Source organism: Dermacentor silvarum, chromosome 2 (genome assembly GCF_013339745.2).
Source record: "Dermacentor silvarum isolate Dsil-2018 chromosome 2, BIME_Dsil_1.4, whole genome shotgun sequence".
Lineage (NCBI taxonomy): Eukaryota > Metazoa > Arthropoda > Arachnida > Ixodida > Ixodidae > Dermacentor > Dermacentor silvarum.
In genome coordinates this window covers 142,298,683-142,317,538 of record NC_051155.1, presented here as the reverse complement: position 1 = coordinate 142,317,538, position 18,856 = coordinate 142,298,683, and the positions used below count along the sequence as shown (strand labels likewise).

At 47.1% G+C, this 18,856-nt stretch overlaps 1 protein-coding gene across 2 annotated transcripts in view; it reads left to right on the top strand.

Moving 5' to 3' along the window:
• Window positions 1-18,856, top strand: part of LOC119441875 (receptor-type tyrosine-protein phosphatase N2-like) — a 658,601-nt gene that overhangs the window by 301,530 nt on the left and 338,215 nt on the right. For both annotated transcript variants that reach the window (XM_037706513.2, XM_049661681.1), the window contains exons 11-12: window positions 8,422-8,508; window positions 10,610-10,689. In XM_037706513.2, coding sequence (XP_037562441.2) covers window positions 8,422-8,508; window positions 10,610-10,689 — 167 coding nt within the window. The remainder of the gene's footprint in view (window positions 1-8,421; window positions 8,509-10,609; window positions 10,690-18,856) is intronic.

The window sequence follows — 18,856 nt, the reverse complement described above, 5'->3', positions numbered from 1 at the left end:
TCGTAAGTCGTGTGATGACTAGCCTTTGCGACCTTCAGCAATACACCTTCAGGGCCACTCCTAAAGCGTGAAAGCTTCTCACGCAGCTCTGAGCTGGTCGACTGGGGGATTCAAAAGCCCGTAAAAGCTGTACTTCTAAAAAGCACTGTGGTGTTTGCACGTGCTCATTGCGTCGATGGAGCTGTCTACGCGATGCACTAAAAGACTCCAAGCTGTCGAACGACATTCTCGATCCGCTTTATCCCTAGAAACCACAGCGAATTACGTTCGATGGGGATTTTGAAATCGCTTGCCTCTTGGTGTAAGGAAACGAGCAAACTTTATTTTATGGCAACGAACGCAGAGCTATTCTATGTATTGGGTACGATGTGCAGGTACGAAAAAACTTTTTGCCGCGTTTGAATAAAACATGCGCCAATCGTACATGCGTTCGCTTACGTTGGTACTACTTCGTCATTCATTTTTGAGGTGCTTAAACTCATTGAAACCCACGTCTGACCATTTAAGCACGTGGTGGGAAGCCTTATTCTGTTATAACACCCACGGCTGGCTAATAAACACGATCGAGGCAGCTAGCGTTCTCGCGAATAAAGGACAGTAGTAAATAGACGGCTAAACGAACGGGCGAGGCGTGATGATGGCGGATTCTCATGTCGTTCCTGACCTGCTGATTGCGTAATGTTAAAAAGTTCGACAACTGAAGAGCACTGTGGAAGGGCAGTGGGATCTACACAAGCGTCAACAGCACATGACATCACATGCGGGTCACTATTGGTAAATATGGCCAATACGATAAGGCTAGCGGCCGATTCACAACGCTTGTAACACTCAGGAACAGTTTGTCATCGGCCGATGACTCCGGTCTCTTGATGACGATTGAAAGCCGGCTATTATTCCGAATTAGCACACCAACGGACCTGTCGGCCGGAACCACATATAGCATGCGTTCAGTATGTGAGTGTTCTCCGCACTCGACACACTGCAAGGAAGGGAGCTTCAGAGAAATCATATACGAGTAGATAAGTGAAGAGGTTAGCGGAGGGTTGTCGGTGACAAGGTTACGAATGGGGCGAGGACGTTCCGGGATGCGTAACGTAGTTGCCTGGACTTGACCTATATGCCAGTACCTTGTCGACGGGTTAGTGTAGGGACGGAGACAGGGGAAGGTGCTCCCACTGGAGTACTATGAAATAGGACGACTGCTTGGGGTACCTGATGTCGTGAGGCCCGGCAATGCGGCGTGTGTGGAAGTATAGGAAACAAAAGGAGGCCGGTGGCGTTGGCGAAAGGGGCAGAAAGGTAACATGTAACAAATACGAATAGGCTAACATTGAGTGCTATACGTATGCGGAGACAGATTTAGAAGCAGGAAGCCTGCGAGGTTGACCAGAACAAAACGACTTTTGCCCTGCACGCCGTGGAGTGGACATGGGCCACGGAAGACGACATATTATGAATACTCGGTTGACTATAGCACTCACGCTGCATGTCGACCTGGGAGAACACGCCTATGATGCTTCAGCGTCGTGTAATACATGGTTAGGACTTAAATTACTGAGAAGGCGGCCACCGTTAGCATTCCGCTAAAGGAAGGGATATATCTCACTCTGTCTATATTGCGAAGCGCTCAAACATGCGTAGCGCGAACTATACGTTAGCGTCGGCGCAGTGTCGGCAGTGTGCAACATACAAGGGGGAGAGAGCTTCCGCGACTCCCTCCTCTCCAGGTTCTTTCAACCCGCGAGTTACGCCTCACAGCCGAACGCACGCAACGGTGCACTCATCTGCGGCATGAAACTTGCAAGGCCGTTCATAAGCGGGTCGCGGCCTCAGCAACGGTGGCGGGAGCCTTTGATGTCCGGCCGATCCTGGTCTGCGTCGCGGCCTCTATCAAACTTGCAGGTATCGATGTATGTGTGCACACACGCAGCGGGAACAGCACGGAGCTGGACGCGGGGAGTGGCTCCCGCAGTGCCGCCGCGAGTAGCTGGCTGGCCCGTCTTGGCTTGCTTTAGTGGCACGGCTCGATGGAGCCCGCGTCACGGCTCGCTTGCCTCGTCCGCCTCGGCGGCGGCCCTGCATGTGAACTCACCGCGCCTACGCCGGGGCTGCTTGTTATTTGCACGGCCGGCTCCTTATACTTTGCCCGGTACCAGCAGCGCCTCGCACGGGCGTGTATGCGTGCGGTTCGTGCATAACGCAGTTGGAGGACACGACTAGGGAAAAATACCAAGCAAAAAATAGAAAAAAAAAGAAAAAAAATACTACTGAGAAAAATAAAGAGCACCTGGTATCGACAAGGATAAGATTGAGTTAGTGTAAAAGAATTATGCGCACGCGCGCGTTTAGATTCCTGACATTTTAAATGCGACAAGACTGGGAAAAGAGGGCGTAATGTGGTTCACGGAGTGTGCCTGCAGCTGTTTAATTAACCCACAAAAGAAAAATGAAAAAAAAAAATTCGAATGTACACTCGTCCTTAAGTATCACACGCGCACATGTGCTATTTGCTGATTTCTTTGATATATTGTATTGAGGAAGACATTTCAAATCAGGGCCATCGCTAAGTTGTTGCCCTTCTTAAGAAATATAAAAAATACGGCAATGTTGTTCTTGAGCGTTTGAACCCCTAGTTTGCAAACTTTGTGTCATTTCCGTCTCTTTGACATCATGTTTATCTTGATTTCATAAATGATTGCTCACACTAGGCACGGACTTCTTGAGGGAACATGGCGCTGTGGTTAACATATACGTGACGGCGTGGTCACTTTTTCCACTAGTAAAGACACGACGACCCATGGAACAGAACCATAATGCAGCTCTTTAGTGTCGCCGACGACAATGTCTTTATACCACCGTGAAAATCCCAAAGAAACTTTAAAACTTCTCCCTAGCCTTCTTTCCCGTCTCCCAGAGTAGGGTAGCCAACCAGACACATTTCTGGTTAACATCCCTGCCTTCTCTTTCTCTCCTCCTCCTCCTCCTCTCCCTAGCCTTACTCAGTCTAAAATGAAGACTTGCTGCTATATATATCCAGGATGTTACTCAGATTACCTTGTCACTAGTTTTTTAAATCGCCATACCGATCGAAGCGAACGTCAATAACAGGATGCATCTTTTAACAGCGGTTCTGCTTAAGCCGACCGTCAGTCCGTTATGCGTCCACAGAAAATGTGGGCCGATCGTAGTGCTGAAAGGGTCCAAGCGCAATGGCACTTTACCCCTGTGAACTAGCGAAGCTGAGCCTGGCTAAGTCTAGCTAAGCATGGTTGGGACTACTTAAGCTTAGTCAGTAAACGATAGCCAATTGATAGCTAATCAATTGCTAATCGATAATCGATCAATAATCAATAAATTCCGGGAAATGCTGGGGATGACTTGGTAGTGCTTAGCCTAGCTAGCCCAGATACGTGGCCAATACCTTGCGATAGCAATCGATAGCCGATCAATAGCTAATCGATATTCGATCAATAATCAATAAATTTCGGAAAATGCTGGGATGACTTGGCAGTGCTTAGCCTAGCCCAAAAAGCCAGGACTAGCTAGGTGCCCATCAGCTCCGCTTTCAATTTTCAATTCAATTCAATTCAAGTTTATTACATACCTTAGAAATGATACATAGTTGTGCATATACAGAAGGAGGTCCCAAAGTTTTAATCACCGTTGGCGCGGGACCTCCTGTGCAAGTAAAACGAGCAAAAGCTACAAAGTAAAAAAAGCAAGCAAGCAGCGAGGTCTCTTTAGCATTGCGCCTTCAGTGAAAGCTACGCAAATTTTTTCATCATGTTTTTTTTTTTTCGTTTTGTAAGCAATAGGTGGATAGCAAAATCTCGGTTGTCGCAAGGGATTGTGGGGTACGGCGTATTCTGCTACAACTTCCGGTTCGAGACCACGACGCCGTCTATGCCGCCGTCACCTCATGCCCGTGCTTCACGCGCTTTGTCTTTTATATACTGCGGAACTTTGGTGAAAAACCACGATATAACCACCGCTGGGCAGTTCCAAAACATAGGTGTGAGATACCGCTCCTTCGTACATATTTATTTATTTTATTTATTATTATTACCTCAAAGGCCCCGGTGTGGGGTATTACATGAGGGATGGGTGATCGCTTCAGTAAAATGTGGACTCAATGGCAGCCTTGAAATGATGTGGATTGGAGTGGTGCACGACGTCAGCGGAAAGGTCATTCCAGTCCCGGGCAGTCTTCACAAAGAACGAATGTAGGTGCGCAGTGGTCCGGGCTGGCGTAGGGTACACAGATTTTTCGTGATGTAATCGGTAAGATTGACGGTGCACTGGAATGATGGCTGAAGTACTAGGAGGAGAATGATAAAATTTGTGATAAAGACACAGTCTAAAAAACATGACGCCTTATATCTAGATTGGAAATTCCTGATTTTAATTTTAGTTGAGAGACACTAGTGTGGTATGAATAATCAGAATAAATAAAACGGGCTGCACGATTTTGAACTGCTTCTAGAGTGTTAGAAAGGGAGGTTTGGTGTGGGTCCCAGACAGAGCATGCGTATTCTAGCTTAGGTCTGATAAAAGTTATATAAGTTAGTATTTTTAAGGATGGGGGGACAAAGCGCAAGTTGCGGCGGAAGTGACCAAGTGTGCGATTGGCATCGTTAGTGATGTTCGCAATATGGGAGGACCAAGAAAGGTTATTTGAAAGTGTAAGACCAAGGTACTTGCATGACTCCACAGATGATATTTCCGAGTTGCAGAGAACGTACTTGGGGGTATGGTGAAGTTTCCGTCGATGAAAAGGTACTAGTAAAGCCTTTGCAGTGTTCAGTGACATTAGCCACATGTTGCCCCAAGTGGTAACTTTGTCAAGATCATCTTGCAATGCATGGTTGTCGGTACTAGTGAGGATTGGGCGATAAATGACACAATCGTCAGCAAAAAGGCGAATGTGAGAAGAAAGATTAGCCGGCAAATCATTAATATATATATATATATATATATATATATATATATATATATATATATATATATATATATATAAGGAAGAGGAGGGGCCCGAGAACTGTGCCTTGGGGCACACCGGAAAGAACAGGGCTTTTAGAGGAGGAATGGTTGTTAGCATACTCAAACTGCTGTCTGTTAGTCAAGAAATTTCGTATCCAGTCTAAAACCAGAGGATTAAGGTGCAAGCGAGAAAGTTTTAGGAGAAGCCGTAGGTGCGGAACTTTGTCAAATGCCTTTTCGAAATCTAAAAAGAGGGCATCAACTGGGATGTTTTGATCAAGGTTATTGCTTATGTCATTTATGAAGAGTGCTAATTGGCTATCACAAGATAAGCCTTTACGGAAGCCATGCTGGTTAGGGTGGAAGAAAGTGACAGACGTTAGGAATGTAGCAATGTGGGAGTGAAGTACATGTTCCATTAATTTTGAACAGACACTGGTTAGAGAAATTGGGCGGTAACTACTACATGATGATGAAGGACCTTTCTTTGGGACTGGTATAACCTTACCCACTTTCCAGTCGTCCGGCACCACTCCTGATGATAACGATTGGTGAAAAATATGACATAAGATCTCGCTTGTAACATATTTAGTATTTTTTAAGACTTTGGAATTAATACCATCGATGCCGGGGGAAGATGATAGCTTCAAGGAATCAATGCATTTCCTGATTCCACCAGAACTGAAGGTGATTGCGGGCATGGTATGGTGACTGAAATATGGGAATTCGGGAACTTCACTTTTGGGTTCATTCGTAAACACGGAAGAGAATGCATGATTTAGCGCTTCGGCGAGTTCGTGATCTGGAATAGGCTTACTTTTCTCGTCGTACAGTGCAAGAGGTTGCGAACGCTTTGGATTTATAATATTCCAGAATTGCTTAGAGTTATTTCGCAGAATGTTAGGTAGGGTAGTCGAAAAAAAGGAGCGCTTTGATTGACTAGCAAGGGATAGGTACGTTTTTTCAGCGGTGTAGTATTTTTCAGCGGTGTATGCCTAGCAGCGCGATAAAGCCTTTCTTTTTATTGTTCAGGCGCTTTAGTGTCGTATTGAACCAAGGTGATGAGTGCTTTTCGGTTACAGTGATGGTAGGTATGTAAGTTGTTATCAACTCATGCATTTTATTTTTGAAAAGAAGCCAGTTAGTTTCCATAGAACGTTCCAAGAAACCGGTAAAGAACGAGCTGGCAAATTCCGCTAGTTTGATATTCATATCAGTATAGTTGCCTTTGTTGTAAAGCGTAATAGTTTTTCTAGTTTTAGTGGGGGCTGGGTTGCCACATTGGAATGAGGCATGTATAACACTGAATGATCGCTGAGGCCAGGTAAATGCGTCAGTGGCGAAGCATAATCGGAGTGAGAAGTGAGTATAAGGTCTAATAAGTTAGAAGACTTATCATTGTGTCGCGTGGGGTTACTGACGATTTGCGTTAAGCCAAACGTAAGACATGTATTAAGGAAATCACTTTCAACAATGTTTTTTGACGCTGTTTCAGCTATATTGGACCAATTGATGGCAGGGAAGTTGAAATCGCCGAACAGTATGACAGGTGATTAGGGATAACGCATTGTTACCGAGTGAAGCACCTCATGGAAGTCAGCTATGAAAGAGCGGTTTGCGTCGGGTGGACGATAGCATGTACCGATAACAACGGCTGGGCGGGAAGCGTTGCTTATCACAAAGACAATTTCTAAGGGCGTTGTTACTGTTATTTCAGCACATTGAAGACTTTCGTGTGTACATATCAGTACACCGCCCCCCCCCCCCCCCCCCCCCTTTTGTGGGTTTCTGTCGCGTCGGAATATAGAAAATACGTTGGCGCCCTTAAGCCAAAACCGCATGAGAGTAATTTTGTGCGCGACGGCGACGAGCGATGGCTTCGAGCGACGAAACGGGCCGTCGCGCGAACAGATCGCTTGTTCTTGTCGCTCGATCGCTCGGTTCTGGAAATCTAGAATTCATCGCTCGGAAGTGGTATGAGCGACTAGCTCGAAGTCGGAACTGGATATACATCAGTCAAGTACTACCGATTGTCGCACGGAACGAGCAAACGACTAGATTTTGATACGTGCAAGGATAATAACGTAGTGCAAGACCTTTAGAAATATCAATGCTACTCTTTACGTTAAAACACATCAACTTAAATTAATAAAGCACGCGTAATGACAGTTTCGGCGAGTATCTGCTGCCTTCATACCGGCAACACCGGGGAGACGTCGCTCAAAGTCGTCGCTCGTCTCGTCGCTCGCATGCGGTACGACTTGTAGGTGGCGAGTGAACGCGACAACCATCTCCATCGCGTCGCTTGTCGCTAGACTCGGTGTATTTTCATGTGGCAGGCATTTCAGGCCCTAACGTGTTTGTGTCGCGTCAAATAGTCATAACGTTTATCAAGAGCAAACGTTTGTCGAGCGGATATAAACGTTCGTTAACTTAGAAGTAGTTTTTAATAAGTGGTATGTCAACCTAATAAGTGGCTGTTAGTAACGCTTCCCATAACAAACGGTACAGTCGATCGTTTCGTCCGCTGTTTTGTCTGCAGCGGTGCCCAGCGCGCGCCATGTCGTCGGCTGCTGTGCCTTCGCAGTCTCCCGTTTTTTGTCAAGAGACGCATGTCGTGTATAACTGCAGAGAGAAAGCACTGATTTAAGTATCTCAAAAGTGCACGAATTATTTTGACGTTACCTCTCCTCCCTCTTTCGTGCAGCCTCAGTTGCCTTTTCGTTGTACCGGAATGAAGACGGCACATAATCAATGTGCTGAGGATCCTTGCTGGGTGCCCCTCTGTGTATTTAACTGATTGTTAAAAAGGGGCTATTTGTAGAACGTTAGTAGACGAAGTTATTCGCCAAAACACTTCCCTGTGGCGAAATGATCTTCACATATTCTGGCTCCTACGTTCGGTACCCACAGCTCGCCGTTCACGGTCGCTCGTTTGACGGCAAGTGCCCATTTACGTTTGTGCGCTTCATTCCATGGAAAACGAAACACTTTTTTTTTCCTTTCACGGAAGAGTTCGCGCACCCTAATGCCGAGCAGCCAACCATAATCACGTTGCTGAAGCGTGTTTTCTTCACGAACAGCGGGAAATCGCACTGTAGAAACTGCTGACAAGGCTGAACGAAGCAACAGAAGCGCTAACCCGCGAACCAGAAGTCGCTAGCTGACGACATCGTCATTTTGCTATCCACCTATTGTGGTCGCAGCGTGACGCAGTCGTCGAAAACCCATGGTGGCACTGCCACGGAGCGGTATTCTCGGTTGATCACTTTCGGATGTTTGTGACAAGGCCACCAATATCTCGCGCAGTGTGACAGCCGCCCGGTACACGGCCGCATCAGCATCGTGCGCTATAATAAAGCGAAAATAAATACATGCATCCTACCTTCTTAATTCTTTGATAACTATTTCAATCTGTATTTTTTTCTTTTTTTCTGACAGCCCTTCGTCGCAAGACGATGCCGACAGACTTGTGTCTGCTCTACAGAAAGCACTTCTGCTGCCGTCTGGTACCTTTTCTAACGTTCGGTAAGTACTAGTGAACGTTCGTGCAGTCTTTTTCAGTGCAGAAGCATTGTACAGCACGTTAGCGGGCTTCGGCGACGTATATAGTAAGGTCAGCTAGCGCCGAGAGAGAAAAGACGAGGAGAGGCTGTGGAAAGCAGCCAGACGCATAGCAGCATTCGGATTGCTTGGCGCAATTGTAGACGTCACCCTCTTGGGGTGAAACACACACACACACACACACACACACACACACACACACGCGCACACACACACACACGCACACGCACACACACACGCACACCACACACACACGCACACGCGCACGCGCACACACACGCGCACGCACACACGCACAGCGCACGCACACGCACACGCACACGCACACGCACACACACACACACACACACACACACACACCAACCACACCACACACACACACACACACACGCACACGTACACACGCACACGCACACACGCACACACGCACACGCACACACGCACACACGCACACAATCCTCTCAATAAATGTGCATCGCTCGCGTCCGCAAACGCAAATCACGATAACATTTCGATTCCTGCCGGGCACTTCCGAAGGAAAATAAGCCGTTAAAGGAACGTCACGTGGTCAAATTTACTCCTTCACATGGCCGTAACGCTCGTAAACCGCTCGTTTCGTGCGCCGCGATGAATTCCGTTAATCAGTGACACGCCGTCTGAGCACGAGGGAATACTACACGAGAGCCCTCTACATACGAATATGTCGCAGCCAGGGTGCGCGTTCCTTCGGGAGATTTCAGACGGTGGCAGCCTAATTCTTTCCCCGTTGCGCTCAAATTAGTCGTTAGAATAGAAAATAAAGCAAGGAGATCGAAAGGTTTCAATAAGGAAGCGGGGAAAGAGAGAGAAAAGCGCGAGTGTCTCAGGGTGATACAGTATATAGAGGGGAAGGGGGGAGCGGCGGGTCTCCAAGCTTTCACCTCGCGGCCTCGCTGAAGATTTACTCCAGCCAACGGGCGAGGAAGCTGCGTCCAATCCTGCCGTGGCAATTACGAACCGTTTATCGAACCTACGGGCCCAGGGGCGTGGGGTGGGGAGGGCAGGGTTGGACGGAGAAGCCTAACGCGCACTCCCTCCGTGCAGTCGCGCTGCCCCCCTACGGCGGCGGCGCCGACTGAGTGGCGCGCTCGCCTCCGATTCGCTCGCACAGATTTCATTTGAAAAACTCATTAACTTTTCTCGAACGCCAGTTAGGAAATCTGCAGCGCCCGTTTCTCCGAAGTCTATAGCTGGGGAGTCTTTCGTTCGCCATTTCGCCTGTCGTTCAATTGCAGTGTTAAGGCGCCGCTTTCGCGTTTGGACTTCGGGCGTGCAGTGTCGACTTGCGCTGTATTGAGTGGCGTTGAAGAACGAGCTGTACGATATACCAATCGCCGATGATTTAGCGCGTTGCTTTACCACGCTACGTCGGCTTGGTTGCGTGGGAGTGGAAGAAGTAGTGAGTGATGACCGCCGGTGGCGGAAGCGTCCGCCATCGCCGCGATGTCGAAGGCGTTAGTGAAACGTGAGAAAAGTAAGTGAGACGCGCAGTAACGAAACATATACGTAGGACATACGAGACTGCCCTGCGGCTAATCCTTGCCATTAATTTTTAATTAGGGAGGGTGCGTACGTATTAGCGGACCTATACGGGAAAACGTACGGTGCGCTGTTCAACGAAAGGAGGGACGTCGATAAAGTGATATGAAGAGGGCGTCTCGCTGGGTTTCAGACTGTGTGAGAGATACTTTCGTGCTCTGAACATGAGTCCTCAGTTCGCTCGCAAAAGGAGTTGCTAAATCTGTACACTGCCGAATTTCACCGTATTCGCCTTCCTGTCAGCGTTACACTTTCTCTTTGACTGGCTAAAAACAAACATGGTCGAATTCAACAAACGTGGCGAAATTTGACTGCGCTCATAATAGAAGACCAGATGTCTTGCTTTTGTTGCAAGCAACCTGCCGGGCACCCGGCGGCGAAGCGTGTCCACGAGTTGGCTTTGCTGATAGTCCAGTGAAAGAGAAAGTTTGGTTGGTCTGACGTCATGTTGCTCATCTTTCTGTTTCTGTTTCCTTCCTGATTACAGCTTGGAAGGCAACCGGGTGAGCTTCAAGGTGAATCCCAACTCCCAGAACCTCAACGCCACAACCGTGGCTGCCAAAGCAGGTAAGCCCTTGCGGCATGAGCAGTGGCGTATATCCAGGGGACCGCACACCGGACACGGGCCCCTCCCCCCCCCCCTCCTCTAAATTCCCGTGTTAGTATTGAGCCTCCCCCCCCTCTCCCCCTCTCGCCGCCCGCGTTCGCACCGAACGCGCGCGGCGTTTTTATGTAAATACGTATTTGGTACCGCAGCTAAACGTCGCCTCCCGTCCCTCCCGCCCTCCCGTCCCCCCACAGCCTTTCGCGCGACGGAAATTGTTGCGTTTGCTCTCTATATATGGAAAGGAGGAAAGAGACGCTTAATTCTGGAGCCCTTCATGGAGCACGGCGCAGAACGCGCGTTTGCGCTCCGACGTGCGTTCGCTCCCCGTGAAAGCGCGCGTCCCTCGCTCCCTTTCACTCGCACATACAGCGTCCGGAGCGCGGCGACGATTTTATCGCCGTTGACGTCATACGGAACCTCACGGCGACGGCGACGACGACGGCGACGACGAAGGCAGAAATCTGCTTTGGAGTGCCCATATAATTGCTATCGCAATAAAAAAAAAAGATACATGCTTTTAATTTTTGGACTGCGCTGCCTTTTAGGGATGTTGCTTTGATAACCTTACTAAATACCTCAGGTGTTACGTCAATTTACTTTTTTTATGTTATAGAAAATTACCATTAGTGTTTTTTTAAACTTTACTAAGTATCGTTCCAACTCATCTGATCTAACTCATCCAAGCCCCCATAGTGAGTACGAGCCTTATATAGAGGCAACCCAGCCAACCACTCTCTTCCGACTTTGCCAGATTTCGTATCAAAGTAAACAGGTGCTTCCTATAGTTTGGTCCCACCGCGACCAAAGCTTCTTCATTGCTGAAGAACACTTAGACGACCGAGTTTTCATCGCAAAGCACACTTGTCATTTGTCACTGGGTAAAGCCAGGAAACGCTCTGGCTCAATTTCCTAGTATCGCTAAAAGAATTTGTAAGCCAGGCACTCGGTGGTCGCAAAAATAGTCCGCGCGACGTTTGCGGTACGATTTAGCAACCGGTTCCCCATCCCTCCCTTTTCCGTTCTCGTTCTTTTCGTAGCTGCGCACGTTCTCACGGCAGAGTGAAAGGAGGAGAACGCTTTTCATAGGATGATTTCAACATCGGTTCCGAGCCTCCGTCCACTCACGCTTGTTTGTCAATCCCGACGGCCTAACACAAGTGGACCCCACTTAAGATATCCTCAGCGTACATAGATCGTCTACGCATTCGGCGGCACCGCGTACACCGTTAAAATTCTGCAGGGTTGCAGAAGCTGCAGCGTTCGTCAACCAGCCAGGGATCGCGCTCACTAAAGCGGTTGGCCAGAAAAACGGTTCACCCGCCTGCGGTGGCTGAGCGGCCATGGTGATGCGCTGCAAATTACCGGGCGCGGCGGCCGCATTTCGATGGGGGGCGAAACGCAAAAACACCCCCCGTGTCCCGTGCGTTGGGGGCACATTAAAGATCTCCCAGTGGTCAAAATTGATTCGGAGTCCCCCACTACGGTGTGCCTCATAATCAAATCGCAGTTTTGAATCGTAAAACCCCAGAATTCAATTCAGAAGAATGGTTCGGGCTATAGGCCAGCACTCGGGCGCTTAGATAGCTACGATGACCGGTGCTACAGAAAGTGAGAGAGGCATAAAGGAGAGATGCCTCGACTGGCAACTACAGCGTGGAAGGCTGAAGGCCACGGTACGAATATGTGGGTATAGGAAGCCTTCGAGAACGCGGTTCCAGATTGGTTGCCGTCGGCTTCAGCCTCCGCCACGGTGCGCCGTTTTAGCGAAACGAAATATAGGAGCGGAACTTGGCGAGTGTTCTTCCTCCAATGGGAGAGAGCGAATGCGTGCGCGCGCGGCCTCAGCGAAAGTACTCAAAGACTGCGACGGACCGCGTTATAACATTTGTGCGGGCCCCGATCAGTCCGGGCTCAGCACCCTACATCAACGACCCGTCTCACTACCTGTACACACCACCGCCACTCAGACGAAGGCGCCGTTACGGGAGGAGAAAGAGACGCACCACAAACGCGCCGCGCCGTCCATTTGCGGCGCGTTTTGTGGCGCCCGGCCTCTACACGCTAAGCCCCCGGCCGCAAAACCTCGGAACGGGGAGGTAACGATGACGCGTTCGCGGCGCCGCGACGCTTCTACGAGCAGTGTCAACACCGCTGGAGGATCTTTAGACGGCGCGGCCGCAGAGCCTTTAAAAGCGCCCCGCGCCGCTGGAAGCGCCCCGTGGCAAAGCCCGCTTCTTCCCACGTGTTTGTAACAGCGCGATGCTTTCTCTGGCCTACATAGTAGAGCGGGCGCGGAAGGATGGGGCGGCAACATGGTCCTTGGCAAACAACATTCGCGAAGCGAGGACTCAAAGCCCGGGCTTTAGCCCGCCGCCAGGGTTACATTTCTCCTTCTCACTTGCCGAGAATGCGCACAAGTAGGGCAGCGTTTTTTAGGGCCGAAGAACTTGCGGCGTTCTTGTCGCAGAGGCGGCTGTACGGCATTGACAGCGATGTCGTCGTACCACATTCGCTTTTCTTGTATTCCGCCTATGTTCCTTTTTTTGTGTTTTCCGGCGCGAAGACTTCTATCATCCGAAGAGCGATGAGAGTGAAGCGCTAGCAGTTCACATAAATAATCGCTGAAAGTTTTTCGGATAAATGAAACTTGATTTTGCTGTGGTCGGTCTTCCTGTGTACATCTGTCCGCGTGATTCACGCTGAACTCGGCTTTACTTGAGGCGAACGCCTTTGGCAACATCATCGGGTAAACTGAGTTTAAAGTGCCCTAGATATCCGAAATATTTATCCGCCTCTCTATCGCTCTTACCGAGCAGATTTAGTTGGTGCGAATAGCAGGTCTTGGGCGATAACCTGCGACAAATTGTAGGGGTGCGCTGTAAATATTTCATACTCTTGCAACATATTCAGTGAGTCATGGAGGCAAACCTCGGAGTCATTTGCGTATTCCAGTGTTTCACTGGAGTGTCGCCTCTATTTTTGACAATGTGAAATATAAGAATAGTTTAATTGTGCACCGGTTGCTTTGTGAGCGCTGACCCAGTCTAGTGTGCGGGTGATATCTCCAAGTTGATGTCTCTAGAAGAAAGCGTAATGATTTTCTTTTCTTTTTCGCATGATGTAATAGAAAAAGCTGGCGCCTTTAGATTGCACCGGATACTCCTCTTCGTTTCGTCACACACACACAAAAAAAGGCAAGGTGTATCACAAAATACAGTCAGCCGGCATGAACACAAAGTTCATGTAAACAGTTACACATGTGAGCAAAAGTACTTTGAATCGTCCGAGAACACATACAGGAGTTCACAGCTTTGCAGACGAGTGCACAAAGTGCGTAAGTATGCATACATAGCACTGCAAAACAGCTTAACAACATAGCAGGCTTAGCCTTGAGGTAATTCACACAATACGAATGCTGATCGTATGCTCGCTGCTCTGTTCCAGTTATTCCAAATTTTCCGGTAAGATCACGTACGCAGTCGCCTTAGGACATCGCACACTTCTAGAGGCAGGCGTTAAATTATGCCGGTGAAAAAGCGTTTATCGATTATCGACAGCCATAGACAGCCTTCCCCCACTTAGCGCAGTGTTCTGTGGGGAAGCTCAGTGTCCTCTTCAAACTGAAAAAAAAAAGAAAAAGCAGAAAGCAAAAAGAAATTACACAGCCTTTGTCAAGCAGTTTATCTCACATTCAGAGACAACCGACGGATTAATGTACAGCATGCACAAAACTTGTTACACGTCTTGCGAATTATTTCTACCAGGATAGCAGTTTGTCGCAATGCACGCTCTTAGCTACTCTAGCTACTCTATACATTCCGACGCAGCTCTAGCCATTCTGCTTTCAAGAGTGGTTCGTGCTTGGATAATCGAAAGAGGGATCACTGCCGACTCGCTCTTCCACAGCTCGTACGCTAATCACGGAGCTCAACAGTAAATGCGTGAGACTTAAGCGACATTGCGAGCCTATTTTGCGAAATCTGTTGCTCTTGTCCCCCCCCCCTCTCTAATTCTTTTTCCGGCTGAATTCTGTCGTTGCTTGATATAGGCGAGTCTATACGTTCAACAAGACAATGTCGCTGGCACTGTAACAAGCATCGAGGGGCATTGTATTACGAGCGCAATCGCATATTGGTGTGTCCGCAAAAAAAAAAAAAAAAAAAAGAGAAAGAAACGCTAGCATGTGAGCTCAGCAAAGGCTTGATAACCACTTTTTGTAATATTACGTCAGTGCAACTGAATAGAGGTGTTTTGTTGTCGTCATTATCATCGCTCGCCCGGCTCTTCAATGCTTGTAAATAAGTATGAGTACACCCGAGAGCAGCTGTGCCATCCTATACCTCTTTGTATTATACTATTTCGCTTGTGTCCCAGAAATATTATTGTTACTCTCGCAAAACGGATACGAGGAAGCATTGTCTGCAAGGGCTGTTTCGTGTGATTTAAAACCAGCCCCTCAGAGCCTGCTGTAATGCTTGAAATGAATTAGCGCCCACTCACGACTGTAGAATAAGTGCGAGTGAATGTGAATATGAGTGAGCGTGCCTATTTATGGCTTCCTTAATCGACACACACACACACACACACACACACACACACACACACACACACACACACACACACACACACACACACACACACACACACACACACACACACACACACACACACACACACACACACACACACACACACACACACACACACACACACACACACACACACACACACACACACACACACACACACACACACACACACACACACACACACACACACACACACACACACACACACACACACACACACACACACACACACACACACACACACACACACACACACACACACGCACAAACGCATGCATGCACGCGCACACAAAAACACTCGCGCTTGCTTTGTGTTTTTGTTTAAACATTCAGTACTTGTAGAATAAACATTCAGTTCTTGTAGAACTCAAAAAACATCGAGGGTAGACACAATCATAATTGGAGGACGCTTAAGTTTCGCCTTTAAGAGTGGAACGCGATAGCATTCAAAGATCCCTGGCTCATTATCAGGCTTTTTGTAGCGAGAGCTACATTGGCCGTAATGTCGCCGTTTCGCTGTGGCCGGTGGCCGCACCACGAGCTGAGCCGTTGTCTAGCAACCGCCGCAGCTGGCAGCGCCGTTCGCGGCGCCATCTGGCATGACGTCAGAGGAGGAGCCGGTGAAACCGCGTTTCAACAACAGAGCAGGAGCCGGCGTTGCATTGTATATATAGAAGGGGCGGCTCGGTGGGATTCGGCGGCAGATGTGGAAAGTGAGTCGTAGAGACTGAAAGAAGCCAGGCTTCGTCGTCGGGACGAAACCAAAAGGAGGCAGTGAGATGAGGAGACGGAAGAATAACGAGCCGCACGCCTCGAGAAGCGTCGTAAGTACAAAGCGGCCAGGCGAGTGGATTCAGATGAGGATAGTACCCGAAACGTGTTCAAGTCACTGGATGACAACCCCTTATCATCCCGCCTCACCAACAATTGGGCCGTCTTTGTGGCAATTGAGAAACACCAAGATGAACACTTTCAAAATAAATGCGTTACACTTTAAAAATGACTAGTCTTTAATGTAACCATAACTTAACGAGAGGTAACAACCGAACCTAAACACTCAGACGTACGAAGCTAAACGATAAAGATGTAACCGTAGAGAGAACCAAGCTAAACAATAAGATTAACCATACCTCTCGCTACGCACACCCAGGCATAACTGAGTTAAGCCACAGCCATTTTTTTTCTCGTATATTCAAATTACAATGCGACGCTATCATGTCTGTAGGTTGTAGTTAAGTCGTACTTTACGATTTTTGTGATGGATTTTTTTTAGAAATTCAATTATTGTTGACCCCTTGTGTCATGCGGAGGGCCTGTGTGGTCGGGGTAGTTCGGGATGAATTTCACCGCCACGGACGTCGACTACGACGCCGGATTTTCTGCGACACGGGCCCTTAACGCTATCACGTTAAAACACCGCCCATACACCCCGTACAGATGATAAACCGGCGAAGCTGAAATGATGATGATGATGATGATGATGATCCTTTATCATGGCTCGCACCCACTGAGGGGGATAGGCCAAGAATCGGGCGGCAGTAGGTAGCTAAACAAAAAAATTCTTTTTCACAATGAGAAACGAAAAGTAAAAGAAAGCAAAAACAAAAACAAAGAAAATTTGGTATAACTAAACTAGTGTGCCAACGAGCTGTCGGACTAACTGAAGGGTGAATTTAAATGAGGTTACAATCAAGGTTAGAATAAATACAATGTTACTAATGAATTTGGAGAAACAAATTTCAGTGAAATGAATACTGATCTGATAGGTAGAATAAAGTTATAATAATTAGCAGGGCAATCGTCTTGTTTCAATTAAAAATTCAAACACTGCGCAAAAAACGTTTCTGTGACAATAGCCGAGGGTGGAGGCCCCAAATAATAATAATAATAATAATAATAATAATAATAATAATAATAATAATAATAATAATAATAATAATAATAATAATAATAATAATAATAATAATACTGGTGTATTAATCCAATTTTGCAGAGTGGAGCTTCGAGTATTATCTTTCTCTGGTTTGAATAACGTCGGCATGATAAAAAGTAGTGGCCTATTGTTTCAATTTCCTTACAATTTTGACACAGAGGGGACATCGTCAGACCAGCTCTATGTAAATAGAAATTCAATTCCGGGATGCGACAGCGTAATTTGGAGTATGTAACTTCTAACTGCCGAGAAGGACACCACTGATTATTCTAGCCAAAACCAAGATGCTGAAAGTCTGTAGATGGGATCAGCGATAATTTGCTTAAGTCATTTCGTAGGCAAAACGTTCTGAATCTCGATGCAGTGACGTAAGCTGTATCCGGTAAAATATGAAGCACAGGTCCATTTAAAGATCTTCTGGCTAATAAATCTGCCATTTCGTTTATGTATAAACCGCAGTGTCCAGGAACCCAGAGAAAATATTTTTTTTTTTTTTTGTAACGCTGTAGGGACTAAATTTTGAAACACATTTAAGGTAGTTGTATTCGTTGCCGAGGAAAGCGACACACATACCGACCGAGAGTCTGTTATTACGACAGTTGACAATTGATTCGGGGGTAGTTTGCGCAGTGCTAAAATAATCGCCAATAATTCTGCAATGAAAATAGTCGTGTAATCCGGAAGGCGAATAGAAAAGAAGGAGAAAAGATGCCTACGCCAGCCTTCTCGTCTAACATTGAAGCGTCAGTGGCTATTATATTGTTTGTTTCCTGGTGAGAGAGGTAATCTTGTAATTGGTCACTTAGATATTGGAATGGCATTAGTTTAGCATTCGAGGGGAAAATATCGTCAAATTCAATTTGGAGGTTTTTCTTGGATTGACTTTTTGGGTGAATACATTGAATTTGTACATTTAGTGGTGTTAGCTGTGCCTGTACGAATACGATCCGAGGGGTGTGCAGTCGCGAACAATGATTATTAAAAATGCACTTGGCTCATTTATGAAAACATACATTGATCTCCTTTGAGGAGAATCGTGAAACTTTAGGTACGTTTGGACAGTAAGGATGTGGAATCTACTTTTTAAACATGGTAATCGCGCTTCCATATACAGAACGGTGTTTGCAACAAACTTAGGGAGTACAAGGCACAAACGCAGAGCTTCCCTTTCTAATAGTACCAAAGGTTTAATTTTATAAGCTGGACAGCCAGAAAACAAAACGCATCCAAATTCCATGATGGGTCGGACATACATTTTATATATCATAATGAATGTGTTTCTTCGCAACCCGTATCTTCGGTTACTGATTTTACGCAACCATCCTACAGCCCTAGTTGCCTTAACCGCGAGGTATTCAATGTGGCTTTTCCAGTTTAGTGTTCCATCATACGTAATTCCCAGGTATTTAAGAGAATCCACCTGGGGAATGAACTCTTGACGATACATCAGTGAAATGTGAACGGGAACATCTAAAGGAAAGAGAAGGAGTGCACATTTACTAACGTTCAGAGACATATGTATGGTCTCAATCCAAGTTTCAAGAATAGATAAGTAATTTTGTAACATTTGATAAAGTGAATGTAGATCATCATTCGATGAAAAAA